This window comes from Peromyscus eremicus, chromosome 20 (genome assembly GCF_949786415.1).
Source record: "Peromyscus eremicus chromosome 20, PerEre_H2_v1, whole genome shotgun sequence".
Lineage (NCBI taxonomy): Eukaryota > Metazoa > Chordata > Mammalia > Rodentia > Cricetidae > Peromyscus > Peromyscus eremicus.
Window position 1 is genome coordinate 12,094,322 of NC_081436.1, and position 20,208 is coordinate 12,114,529.

The 20,208-nt window shown below is 39.4% G+C and overlaps 1 protein-coding gene across 1 annotated transcript in view; it reads left to right on the forward strand.

Annotated features, from left to right (window-relative positions):
- The window catches only part of Slc2a13 (solute carrier family 2 member 13), a 290,023-nt gene that overhangs the window by 148,262 nt on the left and 121,553 nt on the right, over positions 1-20,208 (forward strand). The window contains exon 4 of the mRNA XM_059247592.1: positions 8,585-8,693. Coding sequence (XP_059103575.1) covers positions 8,585-8,693 — 109 coding nt within the window. The remainder of the gene's footprint in view (positions 1-8,584; positions 8,694-20,208) is intronic.

Here is a 20,208-nt window from a genome sequence, read left to right on the forward strand (position 1 = left end):
GCTTTTGTTACATTCTTATATCTGGAATTAAGTGGGACAGTTGCAGGTTTTTTTTTTTTTATGTATTCCACCCCACAAGATAATAGGACATCTTGTTACTTTTATTCATGGTAACCATCTTATGTAAAGATCAGTGTGGAATGATCACAGTTGATGCATTTAACAAAAGTTAAAATCCTCAATTGTGTTTATTTGTTAAGTGATTTAATCTTAAATAAAAAGGAACATTCTTCAAATGTCCAGATAAAATTCCAATGTGAATATGTAGTTTTTAAAACAAAAACAGTTATGTATAGAAGCATAGCTTACATATTTCAAAATATCCTATTTGTATAGAGATGTAGAGATACTTGATTTTTTGGAGGGCAACTTATTTTATCTAAATGAAGGCTGTCTGAATTTAATAGTAGGAAGTCCTGTATTATCTGTTCTCACAGGTAGAAAAAAGTATTTGCTTTAGCAACCTGGGCTAATAATGTGTAGATTAACACAGAGATTGCATTTGGGCCCTAATTTATAACGATATGCTTGCAAGCATGCATTTATAGACAACTGGCCCATTACAGCATCTTGGCGAATTGATTGCTTTGCAGGATTTCAAAATGTATTGGCATAAATGCCAGACTGTGAAGGAATTGCACCACATGGGTTGGATTTATCAATAGCAGCAGCATATTATTCCAAATAGAATATGTGCCAGGTACCAGCTTGTAATGACAAACATCATCTGCTCCTATTGAGGAGAACAGCATGGGCATGCTCAAGACTTCGTGGTGCCTGTAATCGACCACATCATTATTTAGCAGCTTGGGATGCACTCAGATCTCTCCGTCCACAAGTTCTCCTCAACACTATCTGCCTGGAGCGTTTTCCTGTCCCTTCTTTCTTCTTCATATTCATTGAGCAAATAGTTATTATCTGTTCTCTATATACCTGATCCTGGAATAAGTTCAGGACTAAGTCAAATAATAAGACAAGGACAAAATCTGATCCAAACACCCAATAAAATCCAATATGGATGAGCAATAAGCAACAGAACCTACAAAAGTTATCCCAGAGCAAGGAAACAGAAATCACCAGCCATCTGAAATCTGAAGAGTCCTGGGCAGAATAAACATTTTTAAGGAGCAGTTATGGAGACATATGGTTTGTTTTGGTCACACAGATTACACAGCAGTCGACAGACTATTGCCTGCTATAGGGCAGTGATGTAAACATTGATTTAAAAGGTAGGTTGGGTGGGCACTGTGCCCCCCATCAAACACTCTATTGGGTCTGTTATCCAGAGAGTTCAGCCGTTGAGAGTTAATCAACCTCATGTGCAGATGGTGTGGCAACAGTGTGGAAGTGCTGGGCTGTGCTTGGAGAAGGTTACAGACAGAGACACTGTGGAAGGCTTGAGACTGAATATATAACATTGCCCAGGAACATGACTGTTTCTTATCTTCATAATGGGATCCTTTCACTATAGTAGAGATGGGGCTCGTGGTGGAGCTGATCTTTGAGCACTGAGCTACATGGACACCTTAGGCCATGTGTGCGCTGTCTCTTGGTAGAGATGGATGAATGCCCGCTCCGGCAATAGAAAAGAGGGAGACAGAGAAGGTGCAGGTACAGAGCAAGAGTAAGTGTTTTATAGAGGGTTAGAAATGGAATCTAATTAAAACTTGACTGGTAAAGCCTGGGAAGTAGGAATAGAGAATGAATGCTCAAAAGCTGTAGTTCCTGAGTTCCTGACACTTAGGTAATGCAGAGCAAGAACCAGGTTGAAGTAAGAAAGGATGGCATGTGTGTGTGATTGGCAAGACCTTTTGCCTTAATCTCAGCATACTGTCTATGAAGCTCCTAGGTCACGTGTGCCATTGTGATAGACCTTGTTTGATTTCTATGGATGATTCTTTCTCTATTGCCACAGTCACAGGCTCCTTGAGGACAGGCCATCTTAGGCTCCTGAGCCTCATAGAGAGTAGACCCCAGGTAGGCTCTCCACATGGGGCAAATGTACAGGGGAAGAAGAAGGGAATGATCGAATGCCCAAGGTAGTATTTAAGTTAGATGTTGTGAGTATATCATGGGACATCCCATTAGGGCAAAAACAAAGATTCCTCTCTGAGCCAGGCAGCGGTGGCGCACACCTTTGATCCCAGCACTCAGGAGGCAGAGCCAGGTGGATCTCTGTGAGTTCAAGGCCAGCCTGGTCTACAGAGTGAGATCCAGGACAGGCACCAAAACTGCATAGAGAAACCCTGTCTCAAAAAACAAAAAACAAAGATTCCTCTCTGACAGCCCTGAGGGACTGCTCAGAAATATAAGAATTTGTCATGAAGTCATAGTGGCCCATTTTCCTAATTTTTCTTGAGAAATGTTCAACTCTCTTGATGTAGGGATAAAATAATTAAGGCTGGCTCTCAGAGCAGAGGGAGGCCAACAGAAGGGGAAGACAGCCTTACACGTTGACATGGGCAGAGTATGGTTCCTCCTGCAGCTTGGAAGTACTCTGATCTTACAGAGTTCTTACTCAGGGTGTTTATAAGTTGTTCATGTTTTTATACCTAGGAAGTAAGCATATGCAAGTATATCTTTTAAAGTATCCTGTAACAATGACATGGGCAACTGGCACACATTTTAGCTTTACTTATATTCGTTGTGACCTGGGGAGAGCTACTATTACAATCCAGGCAAGAAAGTTATAGACAGCCATACTTATAAGGCCAAATTAGTGTCCTTCATTAGCCAGCAACTGAGATCAGGCTCTTTCCCAAGAGAAGCTTGACACTGAAGCTGAGGCGTACAGCATTTAGAAAGAAAAAAACAACATGACATCGTTGTAGATGTAGGTCAGGGGAACCTAGTAACATTTGTTTTGGTAGAATGCAACTGTTTTGGTTATGCTTCTGGGCCATGGTCTGGGTCAGGTAAAGTCTCAAACTTGTTGTCAAGGTGGACATGACTGTTCAGGGAGTTAGGATCTTTCTTTCTTTTTTGTTGTAATACCTGTGCAGCCTTCTGGGTAAGATGCTCATGATGATAACATGGTTGAGCAGGCATGAAGTGACATTGAAATGGGAGGTTGTCAGGATGGTGTCAATGTTTAATATCCCTGGTGGCTAATAATTATACCTCACTGTTCTTGCCTCTGCAATGTGCTGATTGGAGCTGCATGTCAGGATAACTTTCTTGACTACCAAGGGGAATGGAGACAAGACTTTGAAGTGGTCATTGGTATATTGATTCCCCATGGGGCCTGGTCCTCCTTCCTTGACAACAGCAGGCAGATTGAGAGTGGCTTTGCTAAGCTGCCATTCTTAGTGGGCCGTGGTCTTGGGAACTTGCTGTATATGACCAAAGCCAAATCACAGGCTCCTAAATTGGGAGTGAGGAGACTAATATTTGAAGTGAGCAATGATTATTTCAATGCAACCCTGCTTTCCCCACAGAGACATCTACATTACAATGAAAAATTTAGTCTGAAAAGTGTCTAGTAGGGAACCTTCTCCACCTCACATCTTGTAATTTGTTAGTCATAAAATGTCCATTTGTCCTTTTCTTTAGTATGTGACAAAGTCTTAAGTAAATGTAACAAACAGGGTGGAATGCAGTGGGGAGTAAAATGTTGGAGATGTGAGGACCAGGCATCTCCAGGTGTTCTTCCTCCGCATTCCTGCATGGGCTGGGTCAGCACTGCTGGGGCAATACTCTTGCTGCTACTTAAGGGGACTGTAGCCTTGGAATGTCACCATCCATTTCATTGTGTTGGTCCTCCTGATACCTAAACTCTTCTCTATTGGTGAAGTTTTTCATTATTTTTTAAAACCAACTCTATTAAAGTATAATTTATATACAATAAGTAGGACATGTTTAAAGCAAGTAAACTGACATGTTTCAGCATATGTAAAATACTGTCTAACTAGCTGAACAATCAAGAGATTGAAATTCCTATGACTTCCCAAACCCTTTCTGGGAGGCTTCTTGACAACCTCTCCCCACAAGTGGCACAAGTCAGCTTGGACTAAGGGTCAGGCTGTGTGTGTGTGTGTGTGTGTGTGTGTGTGTGTGTGTGTGTTTTATATGTATGAGTATGTGTAGATGTGTGTATATCTATATGTTTATATGAGTTCATGTGTGTATGTATATGTGGTTATGTGTCTATGTGTGTATGTTTGTGTGTTTTATATGTATGAGTATGTGTAGATGTGTGTATATCTATATGTTTATATGAGTTCATGTGTGTATGTATATGTGGTTATGTGTCTATGTGTGTATGTTTGCGTGTTTACGTATGTGTGTATATTGTGTGTATGTTTCTGTGTCTCTGTGGGTGTGAGTATATGCCATGTTGTGACTCCCTATAGAAACCAGAAGAGGATGTCAGATCCCATGATGCTGCTTAACATGGATGATGCAGACTGAACTCAGTTCTATGGGAAAGCAGCAAATGTTCTCAGCCACTGAGCCATGCTCCAACCCTCCAAAAGTTTTAATATATATTTTTTTTATAACTTGTAGGTTTGACTACTCAGGCCCTCTATGAGCTTTGAAGATTTCATATTTTGGAGGATGTGTCTATTTTAAGATGATATATGTGATGGTATAAATTATTCCTGATAATTTTATTATAAAAAATTATAATTTTATTATATTATATAATATATTACATAAACAATCTATTATATAATAAATAATATATAACTATCTTATTCTGTTACTATTTTGAGTTCAGTTCTTTTATCCCTGATACCGGTCATTTATGTCTTCTCTCACTTTTTCCTGTATATTAGTCTCCAGTGGCTGCTGTAACAAATACCCCCAAAGTTGCTAGCTTAAACAGTTTGTCACAACCATCTAGTGACTGGTGTCAAGGTCTCTAAGTCACATTAGAGATTGAGGACCAAGGCGCTCTAGGCGAATCTGCTCTAGAGTGAGTGCTTCCCCAGCATCCTGTGCAGCTTTTATTCCATGACAGCTCAGGGTTCAAAACGGGAACAGAGAAACAATGAAAAATGGAGTATTTACCACTGTCACCGAATATGCTCAGTATACAGAAGATCCCAAGGCTAAATGGGAGCTGTTTGCATAATACTTTTGAGTGCACAAAGCTTCATTGCTTAGGGGAGGGGAGGAAACATTTTGCCCGTGGCATTTCTTGGGTGGGTAGAGACCTTCCTCCCAAGGGAGTAACCAAATTCTACGGGCACAGGGTTCACACAGTGGGATACTGTAGGGAAGTCTATCATATGCAGACTACAAAAGTTGAAATCGTGAGCTTGCAAGATGGCTCCTTGGGTAAAGGCCTGACATTAAGCCTGAGCCTGACAACCTGCATTCAATCTCCAAAACCCACACGGTGGAAGGAGAGAGCCAGCTGCTTCCAATAGTTCTCTGACCTCCACATGCATGCCAAGGTATACACGTCCACACATGTGCACAGACATAACCTACACACATAAAATTCAAAAGTTGTTTTCAGAAGTACAAATGTGTATTTGTTGTCTCACAGTTCTGGTGAAAAACAAGTTGAAAGTCAGTTTGATTGGGTTGAAATGAAGGCATCATTAGGCCTGTTCTCCCTCCACAGGCTGGAGGAGGCAGTCTGTTCCTTGATTTTCCCACTTGGATGCCATCCAATGTTTTGTAGCCTATGTCTAGGTCAGTCTAGTCCCGGTCTTTTTTGCTGTCTTGAACATTGCACTTCCTGTTAAGGCTCCACTGCAGACAGACCAGGTAATCTAGTATACTCTCATCCTGAACCAACCTGCATGTACTCTTTGCCATTTGAGGGCAGAGCTCAGGACCACGATCGTTTCAAAGGGATCCTCATTTGGCCTCCAAAGTCTGGCTTGAAACTCAAAGATATATATTCATCTTTTCCAAGAACTAGCTTCTGGTTTCACTGGTTCATTTCAACTGTCTTCCTCTTTGCTATATTGTGGGCTTTGTTACTGTTTTCAGCTTGTGCTTCCTTCATCTTTGGGGGGAGGGGGCGGTTCTTAGGGTTGAAGCTCCAGTCCACAAATTTGACATGGTGCATTTTCATAGGCTTTGGCATTCTTTACATTGTTCCTTGGTTGTTAGCATTTCCCGAGAACGTCCACTTTAACAACTGTTCTCTAGGTGCCCTTTGGTTAATTTCTAAATGGCATTATAGTCAAAGAACGTTTTCAAGGTAATTTCCAGCTTGGAATAGTTTTCAATTAATTGAGATTAGTTTTGGAAATCTGTTTCAAGACATTAAAGCATAGCTGTTTCTTTTCTGAGCCCTTTTCTGGTTCACACGTCAGGTTTTGGAGAGCTGCACCTGTATGTGTGAGGGCATAGGAAAGAAACTGGTGAAATCTCTGCTCCATGAGGGGGAGGGTTTTATTGTGCATAAGAAAGAAAATATCCAGAGCCCCCTGGAATCGTCCGGGGGGGGGGGGGCGCGGGAGTAAAAAGAACAAAAACATACTCTTCCCCTGAGCCTCCTCCTACTGTCTCTCTGCCTGCCAGCCCCTCCTATTCCTCTACTACTTAACTATTGGCCATTCAGCTTTTTATGAGACCAATCAGGTGCCTTAGGCAGGCAAAGCAACACATCTTTACGTCGTTAAACAAATACAACACATCTTTACATAGTTAAAGTAATATTCCACAACATGTACTAGCCCACCCCTTCATATTAAGGCAAGGCAAACTTTGGTCCTAATTCCTTATAATTTTCTCCCTATGACCTTACCTGACCATCAGTTCATGATACAATGTAATAGTATAGGAAGTAGGTATGGCATTTTGAATACTGTTACAGACTTCTTGAACAAGGAAAAGGTAGTCTTTGACCTATGGAAAGCCAAGATAAGTATAGTTTGATTTGGGTATCATTTAAAATTTTTTCCTAATACACAGCGTAAGTGATATTTTATACAAATGTTTTTACTTTGGGGGAAAGATAGGTGTTTATATAGTGCTGTATGCATCTCTTCTTTTTGCAGTTCATTTAGAGTTATTTATATTTGCACAGAATTCTACCTTTCTTCAGACAAGTGATCCATACATATTTCAACACTGTCACAGTATTGTTTCACACAGCCTCTCTGATACAGTTGATTGTCCTCTCCCTTCAGTGAATCTAAGTCAATTTTATGTGTGGCATATGCCCAGCCTACTTTTTAAATGAATTGAGCTCTTAGTGACTCCTCTAGGCTGATTTGTAATGTATTGACATCGAGAACAGAAAAGTTTTCAGTAGGTCCAGTCTTGTGATTTTAATCAAACTTGTGAGGAGTCCGAATAGTCTGAGCCCCATAGCATTCAGTTCTAATTAATGCTCTGTCTCGACATCTCATATTATCATTTATTATTGAGACCATACACATATTCTTTGTGATTTCTGCAAGCTAAATATGTGACTTTCAGAAGATTCCTGAAATAGTGAGATTTACTTGGATTTTAGTTCCCTTGACTTAGTTTAGGGTTTGGTGATAAACATGACCTTCAGGGAAAGTGCTTTAATTAAGCAGTTGGCATTCAGGGAATCGTAGGCCATTTCCTTTAACAGCAGATATGCCCTGGACCCTAGGCATTGTTTCTAGCACAGCAAGGACACCATATACAACACTTGTTAGTTTTTCGAGGACACTCTGTAGCAAACCCTTCTGGGAGGAGAAGTTGTTCCATGACACAGACCAGTTCCCTTACTAGAGGCTTCAGTCATATAGATACCACAGCTGTGTAGAACTGCTCTAGACTGTTCGAAATCCCACTTATATTTTATTATTCATTTGTGAGTGTGTATATGTGTATGTGTGTGTACATATATGTATGTGTTTGTGTGTACACACACATATGCCTACTCGTGCATGGCATAGTGTTGTGTGGAGGTCAGGGGGCAGCTTGAAGGCATTATTTCTTTCCTTTTGTTATGTGGGTCTCCAGGATGGAATTTAGATCATCAGGCTTACTGACAAGTGCCTTTACCAGTTAAAGCATTTCACTAGCCTCTGGTTTATATTTTAAAATAATCATTGGATGCCTGTTCAGGACCAGATCAGTTTGAAAACATTTTCATACATGCATATATTTGTGCACAACAGACTTTATTTTTCTTCTATTACATTTTGATAATACCCAACATATCCATAAGCAGAATTGATATCAAGCCTAAATTCCTTGATGTCAATAGAATAGAGTGGGATAAATTTTGTTCCTAATTTGTTTGGAATAAATGCTATTTTGTGTGCTGTTTTTACCAGTTACCTTGTAAATGATCCCACATGGATGCATTTTAAGTTGTATTTAATTGTTGAGAAAGTAGAAAAGCAAAAGGCGTAATTAATAATTGTAACTAGAAAGAATGCAATGAAGAATAATGTGAGACAGATTCGGTTCTGTGAGTCTAAATAGTACCCATGACATGCTATCATCAGAATTCTCTGCTGTTACTTTTGAAATTACAACTGAAAAATGCTGTCAGTTTTAGAAGTAATACATTGTGCCCAAATTTCTGTAAAAGTTTTATTTCAAAATGCCCAACAGTGCTAATTTCACAGAGATTTGCAACAAGATCTGAAAGTAATGGCCGGGTCTTTCTCTCTTTCTTTCGTAAAAACAGCTGGACCTATAATCTGCAGAATGCTGAGTTACCCCCCTACTCGCCGAGCCTTAGTTGTGGGATGTGGTTTACAGATGTTCCAGCAGCTCTCTGGCATCAACACCATCATGTACGTATTCTTGTTGGCTTTCTCTTGAAAAGTCTGTGAAGGGAATATTTCACAGGGAAGGCAGGAGAGAGTTCTTGGTGATTTGTCACTATTAAATGCAGAGAAGTGCCTCTGGATGTGATTTATGATTGTTAAGACCCACCACTTGGAACCTAGAGGTCGTTTTGTGTTTGGTATATTATTGTAACTGTATGTTTCATATAAATTGTAATTATGCCACTGATACTTTTGATTAATCCAAGCTAACATCATTTTAAGCTTTAGTTATTATAGAGTCACACAGCATTTTTGTGTAATGCTGTAATGATTTGGGGGCACATTCTTTCCCCATCTCGACTACATTCCTTTCTTGACCACATTCTCTCATATTCCCCCCTTTTCCCAGATAGCTTTGTCCCTATTTTCATATCATCTCTATATATTTGATTTTATATACCTACATATAGTTTAGGACTCTCAAATGGGAAAATAATGTCATATTTCTCTTTCTGAGACTCAATTCACTTAACATGATAATCTCTGGTTGTATCCATTTTCCTACAAACAATATAATCTCATTATTCTTATGGCTAAACAAATTCCATTGTGTATATAAATGGTATTTTCTTTATCCACTCCTCTGTTGATGGACATCTGGGATGGTTCCATAGTTTAGCTGTGGTGCCCAGTGCAATGTAGTAAACTGTGCTGTGAAGTATCTTTGTGATGTATTTACTTACAGGTAGTTGGGTCATATTGTGGGCTTCAGAGAATCCTCAGTGCTGAAGTCCATGGTGGCTAGACCACCTTAATTTCTCCCAGTAATATGCAAGGGTTTTCTTATCCTCATCCTCATCAGCCATTTTGTTTTCTTGATGACTGCTATTCTAGTTGTAATGTCAAGAAATGCATTTCCATGGCTAGTGAAGTTAGTTTCTTTTCATGTATAGTGGCCATTTGTAGTTCATCTTTTGAGACTTTCTGGTCATTTCAGTCTCCCATTTAATGATTTGATTGTTCATTTTTTTTCTTTAGTTTTTTTTTTTTTTTAGTTCATTGTATATGCTAGATGCCAGATCTTAGACAGGTAGAAAGTTTCTGTCCAGTTCTGTGTGTTCTCTCTGCACCTAACTCAGTTTCCTTTGCTGTGTGTAAGCTTTTTAACATCATTGGGCCCCATTTGTCTCCTGTAGGCCTTCTTTCTGAGCAGCTGATGACCGTCCCAGAAGGTGCTTGCCTATGCAAATATCTTCAACTATTTCCCACACTTTTTCCTCTAGCAGTTTGCAGAGAAATGATCATGTGATTTCTGTCCTTGCATCTATTTGTGGAATGTGTCATTTATTTACTTGAGTACATTGAACCATCCATGTATCTCTGGAATGAGTCTGACTTGATTATGGTGAAGTTTTTGATGTGTACTTGTATGCTTTTTTAAAGTCTTATATTGGTTATCTTTGAATCTATATTGATCAGTACAATAGTTCTGTAATTTTCTTCTCTTTTTTTCTGTTGCATGTCATTCTGAATTAGGTACTGGGGTAATATTGGCATTGTAGGAGGGTTTTGGCAGTGTTCTCCTTTCTATTTTATAGAATAAATAGCTTTTGAAGCATTGTTGTCAATTTTTTAAAGACGTGGTTGAATTTAGCAGTAGACTTTTTTATTTGGAAGACTTCTTATTCTTCAGTCTTGTTACTTTTAGATCCGCTTAAACTGTTTATGTCATGTTAATTTAATTTGGGTACATCTAAAAACTCATCCTTTTCAATTTTCTAATTTAATGAAATATAAGCTTTTAAAATACATACTAATGATTTTCTGAATTTTATTGAATCTGTTGTACTGTCTTCTTTAGAGTCCTTACTTGGTGGATTTAGTGATTTCTTTTGGTCATTTGATTAAGTATTGTTGACCTTGTTTATCTTTTCAAAGCTTTTCTCATTGATTGTGTTTAATTTTTTTCCAGTTCATTAATTTCTGCTCTAATGTTGATTATTTCTTTCTGTTGTCTAATTTGGGTTTTGTTTTGTTCTTGTTTTCCTAAGTTCAGAGGGTCTATTGTTAAGTAATTTATTTAAGATCTCTGTTTTTTTGTTTTGTTTTTTTTTTGATACAGGCACTTGTACTATGAACTTCATCTTATTACTGCTCTTATTTTATCCTGTAAGGTTTGGAGTGTTGTGTTTTCAGTCTCACTCAGTTTTAGGGATTTTCCAGTATCTCTTCATTTCTCTGACCCATGGTTCACTATTATTTTTCGTTCTTCAAGTTTGTACATATTCTGCTGTTTCTCTTGTTCATTTCCAGCTTTATTCCACCACAACATCAGGTACAATATAAGAAATTATTTCAGTTTTCCTATGTTGTGTCCATTTTCTAACTTTTATTTTTTTTTATTATGTGTGGATAGGTGATTTGCCTGCATGCATGTCTGTGTACCACTTACATGCATGGTACCCTCAGAGGCCAGAAGAGTGTGTTAAATGACCTGAAACTACTTTTTACAGGGATTTATGAGCTACCATTTGGGTGCTGGGAATCAAACCTGAGTCTCAGAAGACCAGCCAGTGCTCTTAACTGCTGAGCCATCTCTGACTGCTGGCCAGACCCTCTATGCAAATTTCACATTATTCCAGTTTAAAAACAATAGCCTCTAACAATAGTAAGTTCTTTAAGATAAAAAAGGATAATATGGTGTACGCTAGGATGTTAGTCACAGAGAATAACACTGCAAGGGGAGTAGGTGGGTATTAGATCAACTGAGAAAAAGAGTCAGGGTGTGGAAAGTAGCTGAGTGGGAAAACTGGGATACTGTCTTCATCCACAGATTTTAGAGAGTAAGAAGTAAAAGCAAAAGACAGAGAAAAGAGAAAAAATAAAAGAGCTAGGAACAAGAGGGGGAATATATGAATTGTATGTAAGAATAATAGATAGTACGCAATAATAAACTGAGTAGAAAAACATCAGAACTGTAAACCAGCCACTCATAGCTGTGTAGCCCTGCCAGGGATTATGGGAAAAGCTTGCTCCTGTCTTTTCAGGGTTGTGCATCATCATGCAGTACAAGGTCATTAATAAAGGAGGTTATTAGGACCACGGTATAGAGGAGAGGAGATGGTGTGGAGATGCAGGGAAGACAAAGGGTCCCTGTTTACTCCTTTCACCATGTATTTGTTGGGGGGATAAGTGGACTAAAGCTGCAGACCCTCTGGTGTACTTCATTCATTCATTGTTAAGAACTGTTTTGGACCTGTGCATCCTGTCACAGTCTCTGTGAGTTTCCGTGTGCATCGGTCCTGTTGTGTCTGAAGACACTGTTTCCCTGGAGTCATCCTTCACCTTGGGCTCTTAACAATATTCCTGTTTCCTCTAACACATAGATCCCCAAGTGTTGAGGGATTCCATTGGGGTTTTTTGTTTTGTTTGTGTGTGTGTGTGTGTGTGTGTGTGTGTGTGTGTGTGTGTGTGTGTGTTGTTTCATTCGAGGGGAGAGGAATTGGTATTTTGTTTTTCATTTTATGTTTTGTTTTGGAGAGAAAGAGCATGCTCCTACAATTTGGTGGGGAGGAAGGTTGAGAGGATCTGGGAGGAGTTGGGGGAGAGGAAAACGTGCTCAAAATATATTGTATGAAAAAAATTTAAGTAGAAAAAGCAACTGTTTTTGGCATATATGGCTGTATAGGCCAATGGAAACACACATTAAATACACTCACAATTAAATATAAAAGATTCCACCACATCTCTATAGAGTACTCTTTTAGACATAGAATACAGCCATGGTTTCTGAGATACAGATCTTGGAAATCCACATCCTAGAAGTTTTCTTCCAGCTATTTGCTTCAGTTAATCACTGGAAAAACAAGGATTATATTCAATAAAATTTAATCAAACTATTCCTATTTGAGACTAATAATATTATCCTTTAAATTTCCTTAATATGGTTAAGTATGTAGTAATAATTTGGGAAGAGTATAATGGTTGAATAATTTTCAATAATAAAGATTAGTGGGGCTGACAAGATGGCTCAGTGGGTAGAGGCATTTGCTAAGCAAACCTAGTAACAAGAGTTTGAGGTCAGGAACCTGTGTACAGGCAGAAGGAGAAAATCATTTCCACCATGTTGTCCATTTTCAATGTGCACCTTGGCATACATGGGCCTTCCCACCAAGATAACCACCCCCACACTTGAATTTAAAAAAAAAAAAAAAAAGGATCCAGGGCCCCAGCACATTGCAACCACATTCTTTGCGAATTTGACATTAATCTCTCACGGGCTCACCCCGTCAGACTGCAACCTCATTACCTATGTTTTCGGTATTCCGTTATGCCAACATGACTTTCATTTTTCTTGCCTTTCTTGACCCTCTGCAGGCTGATGCAGTGCCTCCTATCTGGACTTGTTCTGCATTTGTTCTAACCTTCTGTCATTCTGAGACTCGTCTCTCTTTCTTAAGTGTTGGTAGCATAGGACTGCAGCAAAGGATGCATCAAACTTTCAAATAGTGCAGAGTCACTGACAGCCCCGTATGAATATGCTAGGTGATCGCCACAATATATTCTCTATTTCTAGATCTGTTTATTGAACTTGATAATTTTTTGACAGCACAGAAAACAAAGGAATGTGTTCCTTTTTTGCAGTTATTTTAAATAAGAATCACAGAGCCATTTCTAATGGATGGTTTGTAGCTAATGCCAGTGTGCTTCTAAATGCTAGATGAAATAGTTGTCTTCATCCACTTGCACTATCAAGTGTAAATTGTGCTGGCCATAGTTTTCAGTCTTTAAGTATTCATTTTTCTAAATCCTCCATCTTTTCTTAGAGATCAAGAGATATTACTGTCCTGGTATTCCTTGTGATTTATGATTGCCATTGGTCTGTTTTATTCACCATCAGCTATATGTGGTAAGAGGTACCATATGCCACAGAACATAATTGAGCCTTAATCCTGAAAAATAGGGATAAGACAGTAAATGATGGCTGAAGATAGACCATGTCTACTAGGCACAAAGCAGCTACCGAACTTTTCAAAGATGCTGATAAGACGTCTGTATCCAGCAGCTAGAGACATGAAGACAAGATGATAGAGTCAGTCATTGATGATTATCTCTGTACTTCCGACACACCTGTTCAGAGCCCTTGCAACTTGTAAATCAGTGCAGGAATGACCACAGTGCAGCTTGGCCTCAGTGATAAGTCAGGGACTCTTGTGCTGTGTGTTTTCTCCTACCCTTTCTAACCTCAGTGTATGTATGTGTGTCTGTGTGTGGGGAGAAGTGGGGGGCTTGGACGTGTGCCTGCATGTATGTGTGCATGCGTGTGTATGTGAGGGTGTGCATCTGTGTAGGCATGAATGAATGTATGCATGTATATGGATGTATGTGTGTATGTGCATATGTGCATGTATGTGTCTGTTCATAGGCATGTGTGAGAGGATGTGCGTGTGCGTGTGTGTATGTGTGTGTGTGTGTGGGGGGGGTGTATTCTTTCACATTGCTCTTAAGATTCAGTATATTTCATAAACTTTATTTCCAGTTTAAAATAATCTTTGAATTGTAGCTTAATTGAATTTTGTGCACCTAGCTATACATATTAACTACATTTCCCCTTGTTTTAAATTTTTTTATTAATTTCTGGGTTCAGTCTCATGGATATTTCATTGTTATAAACTATAATATTCTAACCTTTCCCCCCTATGGTTTCTGCCCTTTACATGAGAAGTAAAGTGGGCACTGCTCTTCAGCATTTGAGCAAAAGTTTGATAAAATATAGAAGCTGTTGTTTCTTTTTAGAAGTTGTAACTTCACCCTTAAGTCTCTGTGAATTTTAAATTTGAAGTATTTTCTTTCTCACTAGCAAAGTTCATAGAAACCATATGGAGAAAATACTGAGCATTCTTCCTCCAGCTATAGATATAATCTTAGTGATGTGTTGTTTTCTGTCTCTTCTCTCTCATGGGATACTTTATTTCTACCCTCTTTGCCTCTTGACTGTCCTACCTCAGTCATGGCAATAAACTCTCTTCTTGAAATAGTCTTTCCTCTGTGCTATTTGTACATGTCTGTGTTGGTCTGAATACTGGCTTGTATGATCGTTGTTTGATTTTACCCTAGACTGTATTTTCGCATCTTTTAACTCTTTGGAACAGAGTGCTCCTTGTTTCTACAAACTTTATACACAATGTTTAACTTTGAGAAGAACCATTTTTCTAATATCATCTGATTACTTAATAATTTCAAGCATGTGTCTGAGAATATTTTCATCTAGTCACAGGAGAAAAAGACCATCAGGACGAGAGGGCAGGCCTTCCCACCAGTAGAGTTGATGTGGTGGCACTTGGCCTCATAAACCAAGGAACTGTTTCATATGTCTCAGAAACAAAGAGAGCACAGTGCAAACAATAATTAGTATAACAAAATATAAAATTACCACTGTGTAATTTATGCGAAGCCCTAGTTATAATCTTGATTTTCTCCTTAAGAGATTTTATTTATGACAATCAGTATATGAGCCACTCCTGTCACAAAGACACAACATGTTTCTGTACGAATGTCTGCCTAGGGGGAAGAGGACAGATGGTAGAGAGGTACACCATGTTCTGTGTGGATTTGTTAATAACATGATTCTTCTAAGGAATTATTATCTACATGTTGATATGCTTGTATCAACAGAGAGTCAGAACATCTCAGACAGTTGAAGATAAGAGCTTCCCCCTACCCCCTGAGAAGACAGAAAATTGTTCAACCCCAAATTTTTAATCCTTTATGGGAAACTTGTTTGGATCCTTTGTCTCATATGTGTGTGTGCGCGTGTGCATTAATTGCCAGGTGATACTCTAATGTGTATTAACTTGACAAGTACCCACAGAAATGGCAGAAGCCCTGCCCCCATTTGTGTGGTATTACATAACAACAAACACTTATCGCCTTACCCACTCATTGTTATAACTTATTTTCATAGATAGTCTCTGCTTAAACATCCTGTCAAGTGGGTGAGATAGTTTTCTTCTTTTGTTTCATCACCAAATCCTTTGTGGTACTAAGAATTGAAGCCAGGGCCTTGCACACACTAATCATCTGCAATACCACTGTCTAGATAGGGACCAAGGACCCTAGCCAATTGAAGTAACTTGTTTACTGTCACATGCTGAGAAGCCTATGGGGAAGCCTGATCTTATGGCTCCAGGCTCCCATAGTTACCTTTTAATCTTAGAATGCCCAGAAATCTCAGAACTGGATGTTTAAAACTTGTTGGAAAGTAGAGCTCAAAGGTGATGGATGTCAATGAAGACTGTAATCCAGAATGACTGAACTCTGTGTTTGGTTTCTCTCATTCTAATTGCTTGGCACCAGAGACTTTTTCTCTTTACATTTGAATTTTGAGTATGTTCGGATATACAAAATGGGATGTCTTAATGAGTAGGACCCAAATCTGAACATGAACTTCATCTTTCAAACATACCTTAGACACAGCCTAAAATTAATTTTTTGCAATGGTAGCAACTACGTTTTGACTACAATAGGTTAAGTGAGGTCTAGGATTTTCCACTTGTGGGGGGAAGTTTGGCACCCAAAAAGTTGTGGATTTCATAGCATTTCACATTTCAAGTGTTGAAGATATTCAACCAATAGTAAAATTGCATGCATCTCAAGCATCATTGCAGTGGTCAAATTCTTACATTTTCAGACATGTTGTCAAGGCCTTCGCATTATGACCTGATCTAGAACGATGCCAAGCCAGCTTGTTGTTTGAATGAGTCATTTATATTTGCTAATCACATTCAATTAATTTAATTTTTTAATGAAATATTTCTGGAACTGCTCCAGTTTTATATTTATTGTCAACAAGCTCTTCTGGTATTAAAAAAAAAAAATGCTGCAGTCAAGAAACATGGCCAAAGCAGCACAGCCAGGTGGTGGTAAACATCGAGAAAACTAAAGAAGAAGATGGGAAAGTTTTCTGTGGCCCTAGGTTGCTGTTCTTGACAGGGAGGGTGAATGGGGGGAAAATGGGAGCCCCTGCCCCCAAATAGCAATCTAATAATAATAGCTAAGGAGATTCTTGGTGTTACCATTGATGATGTCCCTTTATCCCAAGTTTGTGAAACCTACCCCATGAGGTCCTTGAACTTTCCTTGACTTGCATAATGTTGTGAGGAAAGGCACAAGGTGTGTGACCATCACACAAAGGCTCACAAAAGAATGGCTCTATAGTGGGGCCGCCAGAGTGTTTCCATTACTTCCCGTTTCCTGTGAACGTGTTGCACACTTGTTCAGGTTATTCTAAAAGCAGACGCTAAAACTGGTCCTTGGTGCATTGGTGTTTTAGATCCATGCCAAGAAGCATCAGGACGGAGACAGGGAAAGTGGCCTAGGGAAAAAAGGAAGGGAAGCAGAGGGTGCGTGGTTTGCTGGATCTCCCAGCAAACAACCTGAGTTCAGTCCTACTGCATACTTGCTAAAGACTGGTGTGGAATGGGCTTCAGCATCACTCTAGGGGTGACCCAGTCTCTAGTCCCTCAACCAAGTGTTACTCTTGCAGGTCTTAACAGGTAGTCTGTCCACTTCCCTGAGCACTCACTCATGAGTCCAGAAAACTCAGGCAGAGGAGCGGAGACGCAGAGAAAGTTGAACTAGAAACTGTCAGATTCTGTAGGATTCCTTAGGGGAATTCAGAGGGACCAAGAGCATGGGTGAGGCTTTGAGAGCACTGGGTGAAAACCCTCTCCTTTCAAACAGTTGCTAGAATTAAGCTAACAATATACAGATGTGAACTTGCTTGCTACTTTTTATGCTTGTAGCACATGCAGTTCTAGTATAAAAAGAAGTTAATGTTTATTGTCTACCATAGGGAAAGGCAGTAATAAAAATGAGAGATTCATGACAAGAAGCAATAGGAACACATTTTCTTGAGTGTATCGCTTTTCCTTGTTTAATTCATATCACCTTTCCCGTTACAGCAATTTTTACAATCTATCTTAAAGTACTCATTTTTTTAAACCTCAACCAAAATGTACTATTTTGTTACTGTAGACCCAGTGACATGTAAACTATCATCCTTGTGATTGTAGTAAATGCTCTAAGTAGACAAACATGATTATGGCGATTACGCAGCAACAGAAAGTGCTTCAGATGGGTTGAGGCAGCACCATGAAATACAGTGATGTAGCCCACGGTGTGGCTTACTGTCTCAGTGAAGCACAACCGTGTCTCTAAACTCACCTTTGAATTTGAAAATCATACCACTCTGGCCAGTTCTAAGTGGACTTTAAAAAAAAAAAAAACAACTATAGCCACTTAAAACAGGACTATGTGGTGATATTTTATTTGTATGTTAATAAATAAAGTTTGCCTGGAGATCAGAGGAGATAGCAAGCCATTAACACAAAAAAGTCAGGCAATGGTAGTACACGACTTTAATCCAATCACTTGGCAGGCAGGGTCTCTCTGTATTCAAGGCCATACTAGGGAACAGAGCCAAGCGTGGTGACACATGCCTTTAATCCCAGTACCAACCATAAAGACCTGGAGGTCTGTACAGACAGACAGTGACAAGGAAGTGAGGTAGCTGGGCTAAGAGCCAATGAGAGGGCAGAACAGCAAGGCAATGAAAGCCTGGGTAGACAGGAAGTTGTGGCATGTTGGAAGCTACAGAGCTGGTGAGATAAGGTGGTTGGTGGCTATTCCTATTTCCCTGATCTCTATGGCTTTCACCCCTGTATTTGGCTCCATGTTGTTTATTTAATAATACCACTTAGAAATTTGTCTACAGTACTAAGGCAGGAAATGCAGCTGGTCTTGGGGAAGAGTGGGAACAGAAGCTGGAGAGGTACTTGCTCAGCCTCTGTGTGTAGTGACATGGTGCCCTTGCTTTTGTGGCTGTGTGCATGCATTATTGTCATGGAGATCTTGGTGTGCTTTCACTCATAACTGGCCGCACTGCCACCACAGCCTTGGAATATTCTTAGTCAAAGCATCTACAATAGACTGGCCCTTTGAAGGCCAACTAACCTCCAAACTCTAGCAAATTCTCCTAGGAAGGTGTGATATGGGATAGTGAACCTTAACTTTACTTTTTCTTAAAAGTAATTCTTTTATATTTGGGGGTTAAATTATAGTTGCATGATTTCCTCCTTCCCTTTCCTCCCTCCAAACCCTCCTTGTTCTTTTTCAGTGTATGGCCTCTTATTTCATTAAGTGTGTTCTCTCTCTCTCTCTCTCTCTCTCTCTCTCTCTCTCTCTCTCTCTCTCTCTCTCTCTCTCTCTTTCTCTCTCTCTTATAGATAAGTATAACCTGCTCAGTATGTATAACATTAATTGTATGTATGTTTTCAGGTTTGACTACTTGATATTGGATAGCCAATTGGTGTGTCTTTCCCTGGGGAAGACTATTTCTGTTGCTCTCAGCATTTTGTAATTGTTGGTAGTTCTTTGTATAGGGTCGAGGCCTCCCAGACTCCCCATCCACCTCCTTGTTGGCATATCTATTCCTGTTGTCCTTGTCCAGCCCATGTTTGGGCAATCACATTGGTGAGACGTTATTGATATAGCTTCTGACATTCCAAGGAGACACATTCTCACAGTAAACTTTTTGCTCCTCTGGCTCTTACAATCTTTCCATCGCCTCTTCCCTCTATCCACAATGATTCCTGAGCCTAAGGTTCAGGAGTTGCATCGTAGCACCCTTTGGTTAAAATATTCCTTAACTTGAACTGTTTGGTTCCTTCTTTCTGGGGACTTCTGAATTTGGGTTTGTGATTATGCTTCCGGTGCTGGTAGAATTTCAGGGCTGCAAACATTATCAAGCTGTTCTTCCCTGAGACACACAATCTAATGACAGGCCATCCAAAGCAGGGAGAGAGTGAGCAGTGCCTCTTGCTAGAACATCTTTATTTTGTTGAATTTATAGTTTTGATGAATTTATAGTTTGCTAGGCAGGTTAAAATACATAGAAGTGAATATGAGGTAATTCAATTTCCACTTCTTCAGAAATCCCAAGTGCCAGAAGAATAGAAAATTAATAACGTCTATTTAAGTACACAGCTTTAGCTTCTTGTATAGAATTAGTAGCCTGCTCCTCTAGATTCCTTTGCAGATCCTTTTCTTCTGATTCTTTAAGGCTCCCCTCCCACTCTTGTTCAGAGGAAGCATAAGGGATATATAATCAACTACTGAAGACTGTTTCAAGGATGGAATTTGGCCTCTAGGCATGTTTCCTGCAGAGAGAGTTTGTTAACTTCCACATTGATGTCATGATCCAAGAATCAGTGCTGCTTTTTGGAACTGGTCTGTATCCCTTCCCGTTTCCATGTTCCCTGCTGCTGTTCATGGCCCGTTTTCATTTGGTCTTTCTTGTTGTAGCACTGTTCTGAGGAATCAATTTGCAGTGACTAGTCTACTTAGGACTTCCCGTATGTTCTGTTGACAGCTGGTTCGAGGCCTGAGCTGACAGTAAAATAACTCTGACTTAGTTGGGAATAGAGTCCTGTTATAATGACAGTAGCTGTGGATATTCATAAATATTTTGTTTTTATTC